General features: G+C 69.3%; 1 protein-coding gene across 1 annotated transcript in view; it reads right to left on the reverse strand.

The window, feature by feature from the left end:
- Positions 1 to 443: 443 nt before the first annotated feature.
- The window catches only part of TNXB (tenascin XB), an 89,976-nt gene continuing 77,833 nt past the window's right edge, over positions 444 to 12,586 (reverse strand). Inside the window, 16 exon segments of the mRNA XM_073326856.1 lie at positions 444 to 1,022; positions 1,458 to 1,621; positions 2,270 to 2,431; positions 3,543 to 3,639; positions 3,746 to 3,811; positions 3,813 to 3,898; positions 4,313 to 4,445; positions 4,656 to 4,786; positions 5,129 to 5,272; positions 5,609 to 5,728; positions 6,205 to 6,348; positions 6,785 to 6,907; positions 8,096 to 8,413; positions 9,013 to 9,318; positions 9,928 to 10,215; positions 10,757 to 11,044. Of these exon segments, the coding sequence (XP_073182957.1) occupies positions 942 to 1,022; positions 1,458 to 1,621; positions 2,270 to 2,431; positions 3,543 to 3,639; positions 3,746 to 3,811; positions 3,813 to 3,898; positions 4,313 to 4,445; positions 4,656 to 4,786; positions 5,129 to 5,272; positions 5,609 to 5,728; positions 6,205 to 6,348; positions 6,785 to 6,907; positions 8,096 to 8,413; positions 9,013 to 9,318; positions 9,928 to 10,215; positions 10,757 to 11,044 (2,651 nt within the window). The 3' untranslated portion in view covers positions 444 to 941.

The raw sequence follows: 12,586 nt of genomic DNA on the forward strand, positions 1-12,586 counted from the left end.
GCTGCAGCGTGAAGGGGGCCCAGCGGTGCCATGCAGCACCCCAGGGATCCTGTCACATCTCCCTGAACCCCCGGGACTCCCAGTCACCTCCCCACGGCCCCAACCCCCATCCCGCCAGTGACCCCAGGTGACCCTCTTGCCGTCCTGAACCCCTCACTGACCCACCACTGCAGTGAGCCCCAACCCCGCATTGTACTCTGTGCCCCAGGGACCCCTCCCCAAGCCCCTTATATCCCCCCCCCGCATCTCTCCAGGTCATGGGGAGCCTCCACCCCACACCTGTCCCTGGCCCCAACAGTTTCTCACTCACTGGGGGGTTTTGTAACAATTTCAGCTGTGTTTTTAATATATAAACTATATCACTCAATAGACTCTGTACAGCCCCCTGCAACCCCCCTTAACTCTGCCCCCCCCCATTTCCCCGCAACCCCCCTTAACTCTGCCCTCCCCAACGTCCTCGCCCATCTGGGCCGTTTCAGTCAGAATAAAGGTGCTTTGGGTCCATCTGTCTCCGTCGCTCCACCACCCATGGGGTCACCGCTCGCTCCCCTGTCTCCCCACAGGCCCCCGCTTCTGAGTGGGGAGGTGATGGGAGCCCCAGAGGAGCTGGGGGTCAGGACTCCTGGATTCCATCTGCCCCGCCCCCCCACCAGGCTGGATTGGGGTGCCCCCTTTGGGCTGGGCCTGCTGCACAGACCCCCCCCCTTCACTGTGGGGAGCAGGGGACTCCCCAGGGGTGTGTGGGAGGGGCTAGGTGAGGGGAGGGAATTAAGCATTGGGGCTCTGTGGGGGAGGGGAGTCTCATGGGGGGGTGGAAGGGCCCCGGGGGGGGGGTCTCCTCGTGATGCCCCGGCTTCCCCTGGTGGCGCCCGGCAGTGCTGCGGTCTCGCTCGCTCGCTCGCTCTCCCTCCCTCCCGCGTCCGTCTGTCCGTCCGTCCAGCTCAGCCCCGCCGTGGCCGCAGCTTCATCTCGGTGAAGGGGATGGAGAACTCGAAGCCTTTCCAGTTAAACCAGTTCACGCCCTGGGGGGGGCAGAAATGGGGGGTAAGAGACCCCCCAGCACTGGCCCCCTCGGCAACTTCTGTAATAGTGCTAAATGCAATCCGTGACTCAGTTTCCCAACTGGCTTGGACGTGCTGGATGGGAAGGAGTTAATTTCCTGCCCTGGGATGGGCCAACCCAGGAGTCCTGGCTCCCAGCCCCCCCCCCTGCTCTCCCCACCAGCCCCCCCCCCCCCGCCTCCAGAGCTGGGAGAGAACCCAGGCATCCCGACATTGCCCCTGCCCCCAGAGCCAGGAGAGAACCCAGGCGTCCTGACACCGCCCCGCCCCCGCAGCCGGGAGAGAACCCAGGCATCCTGACACCGCCCCGCCCCCAGAGCTGGGAGAGAACCCAGGCATCCTGACACCGCCCCGCCCCCGCAGCGGGGAGAGAACCCAGGCGTCCGGGCGGCGTACCTGGTGGTCCCGGCCGCTGCCGTAGAGCCCGTTGAGGTTGGCGTAGTGGCAATTCCGGTACCACCAGGCCCCCCGGTAGGACACCGCGCAGGGCGTCAGCAGCCGGCTGGGGTCCCGGTCCCGGGTCGAGAAGACGCTGCCCGAGTGGTAGCTCAGCGCATCGCCTGGGGGGGGACAGGGGGTCAGGGGGGGCTGGGGGCACAGCGCCCCTCCCCCAACCACCCCTGGGACAGGGACCCCCCGCTGCCCCCCCAGCCCCCCCGGGACACGGACCCCCCATCCACTGACCCCCCAACATAGCAACCCCCACTGCCCCCCAGACCCCCCGGGACACAGACCCCCCAATCCACTGACCCCCCAGCCCCCCCGGGACACGGACCCCCCCATCCACTGACCCCCCAACATAGCAACCCCCACTGCCCCCCAGCCCCCCCGGGACACAGACCCCCCCATCCACTGACCCCCCAACATAGCAACCCCCTGCTGCCCCCCCAGCCCCCCCGGGACACGGACCCCCCATCCACTGACCCCTGACATAGCAACCCCCCCACTGCCCCCCCACCCCCCCGGGACACAGACCCCCCCATCCACTGACCCCTGACATAGCAACCCCCCCACTGCCCCCCAGCCCCCCCGGGACACAGACCCCCCAATCCACTGACCCCGACATAGCAACCCCCTGCTGTCCCCCATCCATCCTCGTCCTCTGCCCCCTCCGCCAGCACCCCGCATCATGACCCCCCCTTTCCTTCCCCATTGGCGACCCCCGCCTCCCTTTCGCCAGCGCCCCCCCAGCCGCCCCTGCCCCTCACCGGCCGTGCCGCGGTAGCCGTCCAGGTGGAGGCGGTAATGCTCGCTGGGGGGGTCGACCCGGAACCGCTGGTACCGGGCGTAGGCGGCCTCGGCGCCGGCCCGAAGATCCACCCGCAGCTCCTGCTCCCCGGCCGCCGTCAGCTGGTGCAGGGCGTCGTTACCTGGGGGCAGGACGCCTGGGTTCTCTCCCTGCTGCGCCGGGGCCGCCCGGACGCCTGGGTTCTCTCCCGGCTCAGGGGGGAGCGGGGGGTCGGGGGGGATCGCAGGGCCGCCCGGACGCCTGGGTTCTCTCCCGGCTCAGGGGGGAGCGGGGGTCGGGGGGGATTGCAGGGCCGCCCGGACGCCTGGGTTCTCTCCCGGCTCGGGGGGGGGAGCGGGGGTCGGGGGGGGATCGCAGGGCCGCCCGGACGCCTGGGTTCTCTCCCGGCTCGGGGGGGATCGCAGGGCCGCCCGGACGCCTGGGTTCTCTCCCGGCTCGGGGGTCGGGGGGGATCGCAGGGCCGCCCGGACGCCTGGGTTCTCTCCCGGCTCGGGGGGGATCGCAGGGCCGCCCGGACGCCTGGGTTCTCTCCCGGCTCAGGGGGGAGCGGGGGTCGGGGGGGATCGCAGGGCCGCCCGGACGCCTGGGTTCTCTCCCGGCTCGGGGGGGATCGCAGGGCCGCCCGGACGCCTGGGTTCTCTCCCGGCTCGGGGGGGAGCGGGGGTCGGGGGGGATCGCAGGGCCGCCCGGACGCCTGGGTTCTCTCCCGGCTCGGGGGGGGGAGCGGGGGTCGGGGGGGATCGCAGGGCCGCCCGGACTCCTGGGTTCTCTCCCGGCTCGGGGGGGATCGCAGGGCCGCCCGGACGCCTGGGTTCTCTCCCGGCTCAGGGGGGAGCGGGGGTCGGGGGGGATCGCAGGGCCGCCCGGACGCCTGGGTTCTCTCCCGGCTCGGGGGGGGGGAGCGGGGGTCGGGGGGATCGCAGGGCCGCCCGGACGCCTGGGTTCTCTCCCGGCTCGGGGGGGATCGCAGGGCCGCCCGGACGCCTGGGTTCTCTCCCGGCTCGGGGGGGATCGCAGGGCCGCCCGGACGCCTGGGTTCTCTCCCGGCTCGGGGGGGAGCGGGGGTCGGGGGGGATCGCAGGGCCGCCCGGACGCCTGGGTTCTCTCCCGGCTCGGGGGGGAGCGGGGGATCGCAGGGCCGCCCGGACGCCTGGGTTCTCTCCCGGCTCGGGGGGGAGCGGGGGTCGGGGGGGATCGCAGGGCCGCCCGGACGCCTGGGTTCTCTCCCTCACCCAGCCAGAACTCGCGGGACCGGTTCCCGAAGCCCTGGGCATAGGCCTGCCAGTCGCGCCAGAAATCCGTCTCGCCGTCCATGCGGCGCTGGAACACCTGGGGGGAGGCGGGGGGGGGTCAGAGACACACGCTCGGCCCCGCTGCCCCCCCCGGGGCGGGTGTGTCCCCCCCGCAGGCCGCGCTGCCCCGGCCCCGCACTCACCAGCCAGCCGCCCCCGTCGGTCTCCATGTCGCAGTAGACCTGCAGGGGGCGCTGCCTGTCGCCCCCCCAGGTAGATGGTCACCTCGCGGGAGGGGCCCGGCCCGTTCAGCTGCTCCTCCACGCAGTCCCGGGGGAAGGGGTAGGTCAGCCAGACTGCGCGGAGAGGCGAGAATGGAACCCAGGAGTCCGGGACCCCAGCCCCACCCCCTCCAACCACTAGACCCCGCTCCCTTCCCCGAGCCAGGAGAGAACCCAGGCGTCCTGGCTCCCAGCCCCCTGCTCTAACCCACCAGCCCCCACTCCCCTCCCAGAGCTGGGATAGAACCCAGGCGTCCTGGATCCCAGCCCCCCCTGCTCTAACCCACCAGCCCCCACTCCCCTCCCAGAGCCAGGAGAGAACCCAGGAGTCCGGGATCCCAGCCCCACCCCCTCCAACCACTAGACCCCACTCCCCTCCCCGAGCCAGGAGAGACCCCAAGAGTCCTGGCTCCCAGCCCCCCGGCTGTAACCACCCACTAGCCCCCCCTCCCCCGAGCCAGGCTAGAACCCAGGCGTCCTGCGGCTCACCGGTGTTGAAGGAGGTGGCGATGGGGGCGCTGGGGAGGCCCCCCCGGATCGCCTGCACCCGGACCTGGTAGCGGCTGGACGGGCTCAGGTTGCTCAGCTGGTAGGAGGCCGCGTCTGAGCCCAGGGGAATCTCCTGGGGGGAGAGGGAGTGAGGGGGGGTGATGGGCCGGAGGGGGTGGGGGAGGGGCAGGGAGCAGCGATGGGGCTGGGGGCGGGATGTGGGGGGAGCCGGGGGGGAGGGTGGAGAGTGGGGCGGGGTGTTGGGGGGGCTGTGGCAAGGGTTGGGGAGGGAACGGGGGGGCTGAGCAGGCAGGGGGCTGGGGGGGGCTGGGGGTCCGGGTACCTGCGTTTGGCCAGAGGGTGTCTCGTAGCTGAGCAGGTAGCCGGTGGGGGGGACGCGTGGGGGCGTCCAGGAGAGCCGGGCGCTGCGGGGGGTCACGTCAGTGGCTTGCAGGTCCCGGGGGGCATCCAGCCCTGGGGGAGGGGAGAGTGAAACAGGGACCCCCCGACCTCCCCCCTCCCTGTGACCCCCCTCCCCCCACCGACAGCCCCCCTCCCCTCACTGCTTCCCCCACCCCTCCCCGTGACCCCCCTCCCCCCACCAACATCCCCCACCCCACCCCATGACCCCCCTCCCCCCACCAACATCCCCTACCCCTCCCCATGACCCCCTCCCCCCACCGACAGCCCCCCTCCCCTCACTGCTTCCCCCACCCCTCCCCATGACCCCCTCCCCCCACCGACAGCCTCCCTCCCCTCACTGCTTCCCCCACCCCTCCCCGTGACCCCCGCCCCCCTCCCTGCACCCCCCCATACCGGTGGTGAAGGTGGCATGGGCGGGGGAGCTGCGGTTGCCCCCCGTCACCCCGTGGACGCTGACCAGATACTCGGTGTCCAGCCGCAGCCCGGTCAGGGGGTGCTCGGCCCGGGCCCCAGGGAGCCGCACCGTCACCGCGGGGCCTGCGGGGAGAGCTGGGGTGAGGGGGGGCAGGCTGGAGGGGAGGGGTCCGGAGGGGGGGCTGGGGATCCCCACGTCTGAGCTGCCCCCAACACCCCCCCTGTGGATGCAATGCCGGCGTGGGGAGGCCGAAGGAGCCGGGCCGGGCGAGGGGCGACCGGGCCAGAGGGAGCCGATGGCCCAGGGCCCCGGAGATGCCCGCGCCGGCCGCCCGGACCCGGGGCAGGCGGGCGAAGGGCGCCAGGGCCCCGGGGACGGAGCCACCCGCCGGGGCGGGGAGCCAGCGAGAGCCGGGTGCAGGCCGGGGGAGGGGAGCAACGCCCTGCCCCCGCGCTCACCTTCGGGGGGTCCGTAGCTCAGCTCGTAGCTCTGGGCGGGGGCCCGGGGCGGGTTCCAGCGCAGCAGGGCCGAGGCCTCGGTGACGTTGACGGCACGCAGGTCCGAGGGGCCGTCGGGGACTGCGGAGAGAGCGCGGAGCGTCAGGGGGGCAGCCCCCGCTGAGGGGACCCAGGCGTCCGGCCGGTGGCATGGGGTGCTGGCCCCGGGGCAGGGGAGCAGACCCAGGTGTCCGGCGCTGGCCCTGGGGCAGAGGAGGGGACCCAGGCGTCCGGCCGGTGGCATGGAGTGCTGGCCCCGAGGCAGGGGAGCAGACCCAGGTGTCCGGCGCTGGCCCTGGGGCAGAGGAGGGGACCCAGGCGTCCGGCTGGTGGCATGGGGTGCTGGCCCCGGGGCAGGGGAGCAGACCCAGGTGTCCGGCGCTGGCCCTGGGGCAGAGGAGGGGACCCAGGCGTCCGGCCGGTGGCATGGGGTGCTGGCCCCGGGGCAGGGGAGCAGACCCAGGTGTCCGGCGCTGGCCCTGGGGCAGAGGAGGGGACCCAGGCGTCCGGCCAGTGGCCCGGGAGCAGGGGAGGGGACCCAGGCATCCGGCCCTTACCTGTGGTGACGTAGCCCACCAGTGGCTCGCTCTCCTCGAAGCCCCGGACGGCCATGACGCTGACCTCATAGCTGACCCCGGGGATCAGCCCCTCGAGCGTTGTCTGCAGCCGGGTGCCCGCGACCATCACGCTCTGCGGCTCCCCTGGGGCGACAGGCGGGTCAGGACGCGCTGGGGGCGGGGCCATGTGTCGGGGCCAGGGCACAGGGCCAGTAGGGGGCGCTGTTCTGCAGGCAGTTCTTGGGGGCTCTGGGGGCATTTTGGGGTGCTCAGTGTGGGGCGCTATGGGGGCGGTCACTGTGCAGCAGGGGCCAGCGGGGGAGGGCCAGGGGCCACAGTGTGGAAGCAGTGATGGGCGCTGTGGAGGGGGGTCGGTTTGGGACACTGTGGGGGGCAGCGAGGTGCACTGGGAGGAACTGGTTTGGGGTGTTGGGGAGGGCAGCAGGGGGCACTGTGGGGGGCCAGCGAGGGGCACTGTGGGGAGTCGGTTTGGGGTGTTGGGGAGGGCAGCAGGGGGCGCTGTGGGGGGCCAGCGAGGGGAGCTGTGGGGGGGAGCAGGGGGGTGCTGTGGGGCACTTACCCCCTTTGCTCAGCTGGAAGGACACCTTGTAGCGGTCGACATGGGTGGACGGGGCCCCCCAGGTCACCCCCACCGAGGTCTCACGGACATCGCTGAAGCGCAGGTCCCGGGGGCTCTCCAGCTCTGGGGAGACATGGGGGTCAGGGGGGCCCCATGGGCCCTCAGGCGGAGCCAACTGGGGGGCCCCTTCCCAGCATGACCACTGGGGGGAGAGCACCAGCCTGCAAAGCCCCGTCCCCGTCCCCCCCCCCAGCCGGGCGAGGGGGCTGAGACCCACCAGTGCCCCCCACCGTCACCCCCTGGCGCTCACCCATCCACCTGTCCCTCCCTCCGTCTGTCACGGGCTCCACACCCTCCATCTGTCCTACCCCCGCTACCCCCTCTCACCAGGGATGGGGCAGGGGGCAGCAGGGGGCTGTCACGCTACTGACTTGAACTGGGACCGTATAGAACATGGTTGCAACCAAGCTCCCGTCGTGGCCCCAGCTCTTGTGCAAAGGGGTGGGATGCGGTGTCTCGGAGGGGGTGAGGCTGGCCGGTTGGGATTATGCCGTCTGGGTGCAGGTGTCACGTTGTATTTAAAGATGCCGGCGTTAGCTCTGGCCTGTCTGCAGTTCACACGGGTGCTCTACTCCTGGGGGACACCCCAGACAAGTGGGGGTCAGCTCTGCCCAGCCTGCTGGGTGGCCCATGAGCGACACCCCTGACCCACGGCGGACACGCCGGGGGACTCAGCCCGGCAGGCGGGGAGAGGCCTAAGGGCCGGACGCTGGGGTTGGCCGTTACTGGATGTCAGTGAGTCCATGTCACCAGCTCTTGCTCTCGTCTCTTTCTTTTCCTTTTACGAATAAACCTCGAGATTTTAGATTCAAAAGCGTTGGCCACAGCGTGATTCGGGGGTGAGATCTGACCTGTACATTGACCTGGGTCTGGGCTTGGTCCTTTGGGATCGAGGGAACCTCTTTTCTCTTTCTGGGGGATTGGTTTTCATAACCACTCATCCCCATAACGAGGGGCGCTGGTGGGGAAACTGGGGTGTCTAAGGGAACTGCTCGTGTGACTCGTGGTTAGCGGTGGGGTGAGACCGAAGTCCTCTCCGGCTGGCGGGTTTGGTTTGCCTCGGGGTGCACAGAAACCCCAGGCCGGGGCTGTGACTGCCCCGCTCTGAGCGATTTGTCCTGAATTGGCCCCTCTCCGTGGGGTCCCGCCAGAACCAGCCTCGTTACAGGGGCGCTGGGCTGTGGGGCGGGGGCAGCACGGGGTGCTGGGACGAGGGGGCAGCTGGGCTCGGTGCCGCAGCGGGGGCCGTACCGAGGCTGCTGGTCTGTGCGGCCCCGTGGACGTTGGCCGTCTCCTCGCCCTGCCGCAGGCCGTACACTGCCAGGCCGTATTCGGTGCTGGGCCGCAGCCCCCGCAGCACGGCCGAGCGCTGGGCCCCCGGCACCGGCACCTCCTGGGCGGGCGCCGGCCCCAGCCCGGGCCCCCGGCCCGCGTCCCGGTACCGGATGAGGAAGGTGTCGAAGTTGCCCTCGGGCGCGTCCCAGCTCAGCCGCAGCGAGGTCGGGGTCACCTCGGAGATGAGCAGCTGGTCCAGCCGGGCGGGCGTCACGCTGGAGGCTTCCGGGAAGGCTGCGGGGGCAGGAGGGGGGTTAGGCTCCTGCAAGGGCAGGACAGGGTTAATTGTCCCTGGGGGAGATGGCACCGGGGGGGGGGGGGCTGGGGCCAGGCAAGAAGGGGTTAACTCTATCCCATCATGCACCTGGCCAGGAGCCCTGGGAGCAGGTTAGTTACTTTTGTCCCATGGGGCTCCGGTGCAGAGTGGAAAGGGTTAACTGCCGGGAGGGGCGGGGGGCGACAGAGGGAGGACAGGAATGGGGGGTCAGGAGCAGGGGTTAGGCCCAGAAGAGGAAGGGCCTGTCGCCACAGCTTGTCAGTGGCGCAATGGGATCGTTAGCCCCGTGTTACAGGTGGGGAAACTGAGGCAAGGGGCAGTTATGGGGCTTTTTGCATGGTCACCCAGAAGGTCAGAGGCAGAGCTGGGAGAGAACCCAGGAGTCCTGGCTTCCAGCCCCCCTGCTCTAACCCACCACACCCCACTCCCCTCCCAGAGCTGGGAGAGAACCCAGGAGTCCAGGGTCCCAGCTGGGCCACGGAGGGAAGACCTGCGGAAGGAAGGGGGCTGGAAGATGTTGAGGGGCCCTGGCCGGCCGGCCCCCCGGCTCGCTGACCTGTGACGGCGTCGGTGGAGACAGGCCCGAGGCGCTTAGGGCCGGAGACGCCGTAGAGGTTGAACTTGTACTTGCGGGAGGGGAGCAGGTCGGACACGACGAGCGTGCGGGACGCCCCGTCCGCGGGCAGCGCCTGGGGTTTGCCCTCCCCGTCCCGGTACTGGAGGAGGAAGGAGTCGAAGGCCCCGGCCTGGACGGTCCAGGAGAGGCGGACGGAGTCTTTGGTGACCTCGGAGGTCGAGAGCTCCCCCAGCTTGGGCTGCGAGGCACCTTCCTCCTCCTCCTCGTCTTCCTCCTCCTGCCGGCCTGGGGAGAGGGGAGCAGCTCAGACCCGGCCCGGACCCCACGTCTCCAGACCCCACCCCTGTTTGGGATCGGGATGAAAGCTGCAAAACTTTGGCAAGCGGCCGAGAGGCCAGTCTCTTTGCAGGTGGCCTGACTGCTGCTGGGACGCGCCAGACCCAGCCGGCCCTGGGCCGTGGCGTGGGCAGGAGGGTGGATCAGAGCCGATTGCGGCCGGCGGCACAGAGCAGGGAGGGGAATTAGCCAGCCAGACAATCCCCACGGGCCAGGCCGGACTCTCCGTCCCTGGCTCACGTGAAACCCACACAGGCTGTTTCTGGATGAGCTCGCCGCTGGTTCTGCCCAGCGCGAACACAGGCCGGGGCGAGGGCCAGGGCTACGCGGCCCAGACCAGGGGTCCCAGGTCCCCTCGCCGAGCCCAAGGCTCCATACGAGCCTGTTTCCTCGCCAGCGCTTCGAGAGGCGAGTCGGCATTTTCCCGTCTCAAAGCGCGTCCCTCGGACCCTCCCCCTGCCCCACGAGGCACAGGGACGTAGAGAAGGGGGCGATTCTATCCCATCATGCACCTGCCGGGGGGGTGGGGAAGGTGGGAGGAGAGAGCTGATAGCTGACCTGTGACGGCGTCGGTGGAGACGGGGCCGAGGCGCTTGCGGCCGGAGATGCCGTAGAGGTTGAACTTGTATCGGCGGGAGGGGGCCAGGTTGGCGACGGTGACCGTGCGGGATCCCCCGTCCACGGGCAGCGCCTGCGGGTTGCCGTCCGTGTCCCTGTACTGGAGGATGAAGGAGTCGAAGGTCCCTTCCTTCACAGTCCAGGACAGATCGAGGGAGTCATGGGTGATGTCAGAGGCCGAGAGCTGCCCCAGGCGGAGCCGTACCCCGGCTCCCTCCTCCCGCGGCGCTGTGGTTGGAGCAGAGTGGGAGGGTTAAGGGTGAGGTAACAGCCTGTGGGGCAAACAGAGGCAGCTTCCCCCACTGCAGAGCGATGGGATCAGGCTCTCTGCAAACTCAGGCAGTGTCACCTCTGATGTCCGGGGCAAGTGGCCCCTCTGTGGGGTGGAAATAGGGGAGCAAAGTGGCTGACAGAGGCAAGACCCCTTGGATGTGGCCTCTGGTGCCATGACTGCACCAAGCAAAGGGATGTGGAAGAGGGTGGTTGGGAGCGAAGGAACGTGGAAGGGGCCCTGGTGGAGGAGGGGACAGCCGGAGGGGTGGTGGGAAGAGAGGAGGAGTGAAAAAATGCCCAAGAGAAGAAAGGGGCAAAGGGAGACAAGGAGGGAAGGATCCCAGAGGAGGAAACGCCGCGCAGGGACAGGCGAGGTGGGAGAGTGGGAAGGCAGGGGAAAAGCAAATCAGTGAAGGTGGGTCCTGGGAAAGACCCTGCAGGGGGAGAAGGAAGGAGGCAGGCGCTGGCTGGGAACCTCCTCCCGGCAGCCGCTGACCTGTGACGGCGTCGGTGGAGACGGGGCCGAGGCGCTTGCGGCCGGAGATGCCGTAGAGGTTGAACTTGTATCGGCGGGAGGGGGCCAGGTGTGCGACGGTGACCGTGCGGGATCCCCCGTCCATGGGCAGCGCCTGGGGGTTGCCCTCCGCGTCCTTGTACTGGAGGAGGAAGGAGTCGAAGTCCCCGGACTGGACGGTCCAGGAGAGCAGGGCGGAGTCGTGGGTGACGTCGGAGGCCGAGAGCTCCCCCAGGCTGGGTTGGGGGGCGGGTTCCTCCTTCCGTGGTGCTGCGGCTGGAACAGAGAGAGGGGGGTGAAGGGTGCGGCTGGGTTTGGGGGCAGTTTGCCGGGTCCTTGGGGGCGGGTAATTCCTAGCCAGAGGGGATCAACAGGGAGGATTAGCAGAGGGAGGGTGCAGGGAGCCCCAGAGACCGGCCCCAGGACACAGCCGGATCCTTCTGCTGGGTAGGAGAGCTGGGGAGAGACAGACGCACGGGGCATGTCTGCAAAGAGGATCCCGCATTCCTGGGTTCCCCGCGGCCACCCCGCCTCCGTGGAGGGGTCGGCCCAAACCTCGGTGAGAGCTGAGCTGAGATGGGAGGAGAGAGGGGGAAAGAAGAACAAGTGAGAGAGAAAGAGAAGGGGGTGAACTAAAGCCTCCAGCATCAATGGAAAAATCCCCATTGACACCCATCCAGTCCCATACACACCCATATCACCATCTTCATACGCTCCCCTCCAACCACCCATCCATGGCCAGTCACATCCATCTATCCAGGCACCCACGACCTTACCCACCATAGCCCTTGTACCTGCCCCCTGCAGAGGGGTTACCCAGACACGCACACCTCTGCGTGTGCATCCCCCAAAACAGCCATCCATAAACTCCATCCATCCCCATCCCCATCCATCTATCCCCTTAGCCATCCATCCCCATACACATCCATTCATCTCTCCATCTCTCCTGCCATCTCTTCCCTTAGACATGTATTCGTCTATCTATCCATTGATGACCATCCCCTCCCTCCATCCATTCATCCCCATACAGAACCTTAATCAGTCTATCCATCCATGAGATCCCCTCCATCCATCCATCCCTCCGCCTCGATTTCCATACACAGACATCCATCTATCTATTCATTCATCCATGCACATTGATCCATCTGTCTGTCTGTCTATCCACCCATCCATCCCCATCCAAACTCCTCTATCTGTTGAATGGCCGGTAGACGGGGGGTGGAGGTTGGAGTCCGGGAAGCGGCTGGCAGCTGCTGTCCCCACCCACTGCAAAGCAAAGGGGGCGGGAGGGGACAGAGCCGGCGCCCCGGGTCCAGCCGCTGACCTGTGACGGCGTCGGTGGAGACGGGGCCGAGGCGCTTTCGGCCGGAGATGCCGTAGAGGTTGAACTTGTATCGGCGGGAGGGGGCCAGGTGTGCGACGGTGACCGTGCGGGATCCCCCGTCCACGGGCAGCGCCTGGGGTTTGCCCTCCGCGTCCTTGTACTGGAGGAGGAAGGAGTCGAAGTCCCCGGACTGGACGGTCCAGGAGAGCAGGGCGGAGTCGTGGGTGACGTCGGAGGCCGAGAGCTCCCCCAGGCTGGGCTGGGGGGCGGGTTCCTTCTCCCGCAACGCTGCGTCTGGAATAGAGAGAGGGGGGTGAAGTGGGAGGCTGGGGTGGGTTGCCGGGTCCTTGGGGGGGCAGGTAATTCCTAGCCAAAGGGGATCTGCAGAGAGGATTAGCGGGGGGAGGGTGCAGGGAGCCTCAGGGACCGGCCCCAGGACACAGCTGGGTCCTGCTGCTGGGAAGGAGAGCTGGGGAGAGACAGACGGA

Source organism: Lepidochelys kempii, unplaced genomic scaffold (genome assembly GCF_965140265.1).
Source record: "Lepidochelys kempii isolate rLepKem1 unplaced genomic scaffold, rLepKem1.hap2 scaffold_137, whole genome shotgun sequence".
In the NCBI taxonomy this organism is placed as follows: domain Eukaryota; kingdom Metazoa; phylum Chordata; order Testudines; family Cheloniidae; genus Lepidochelys; species Lepidochelys kempii.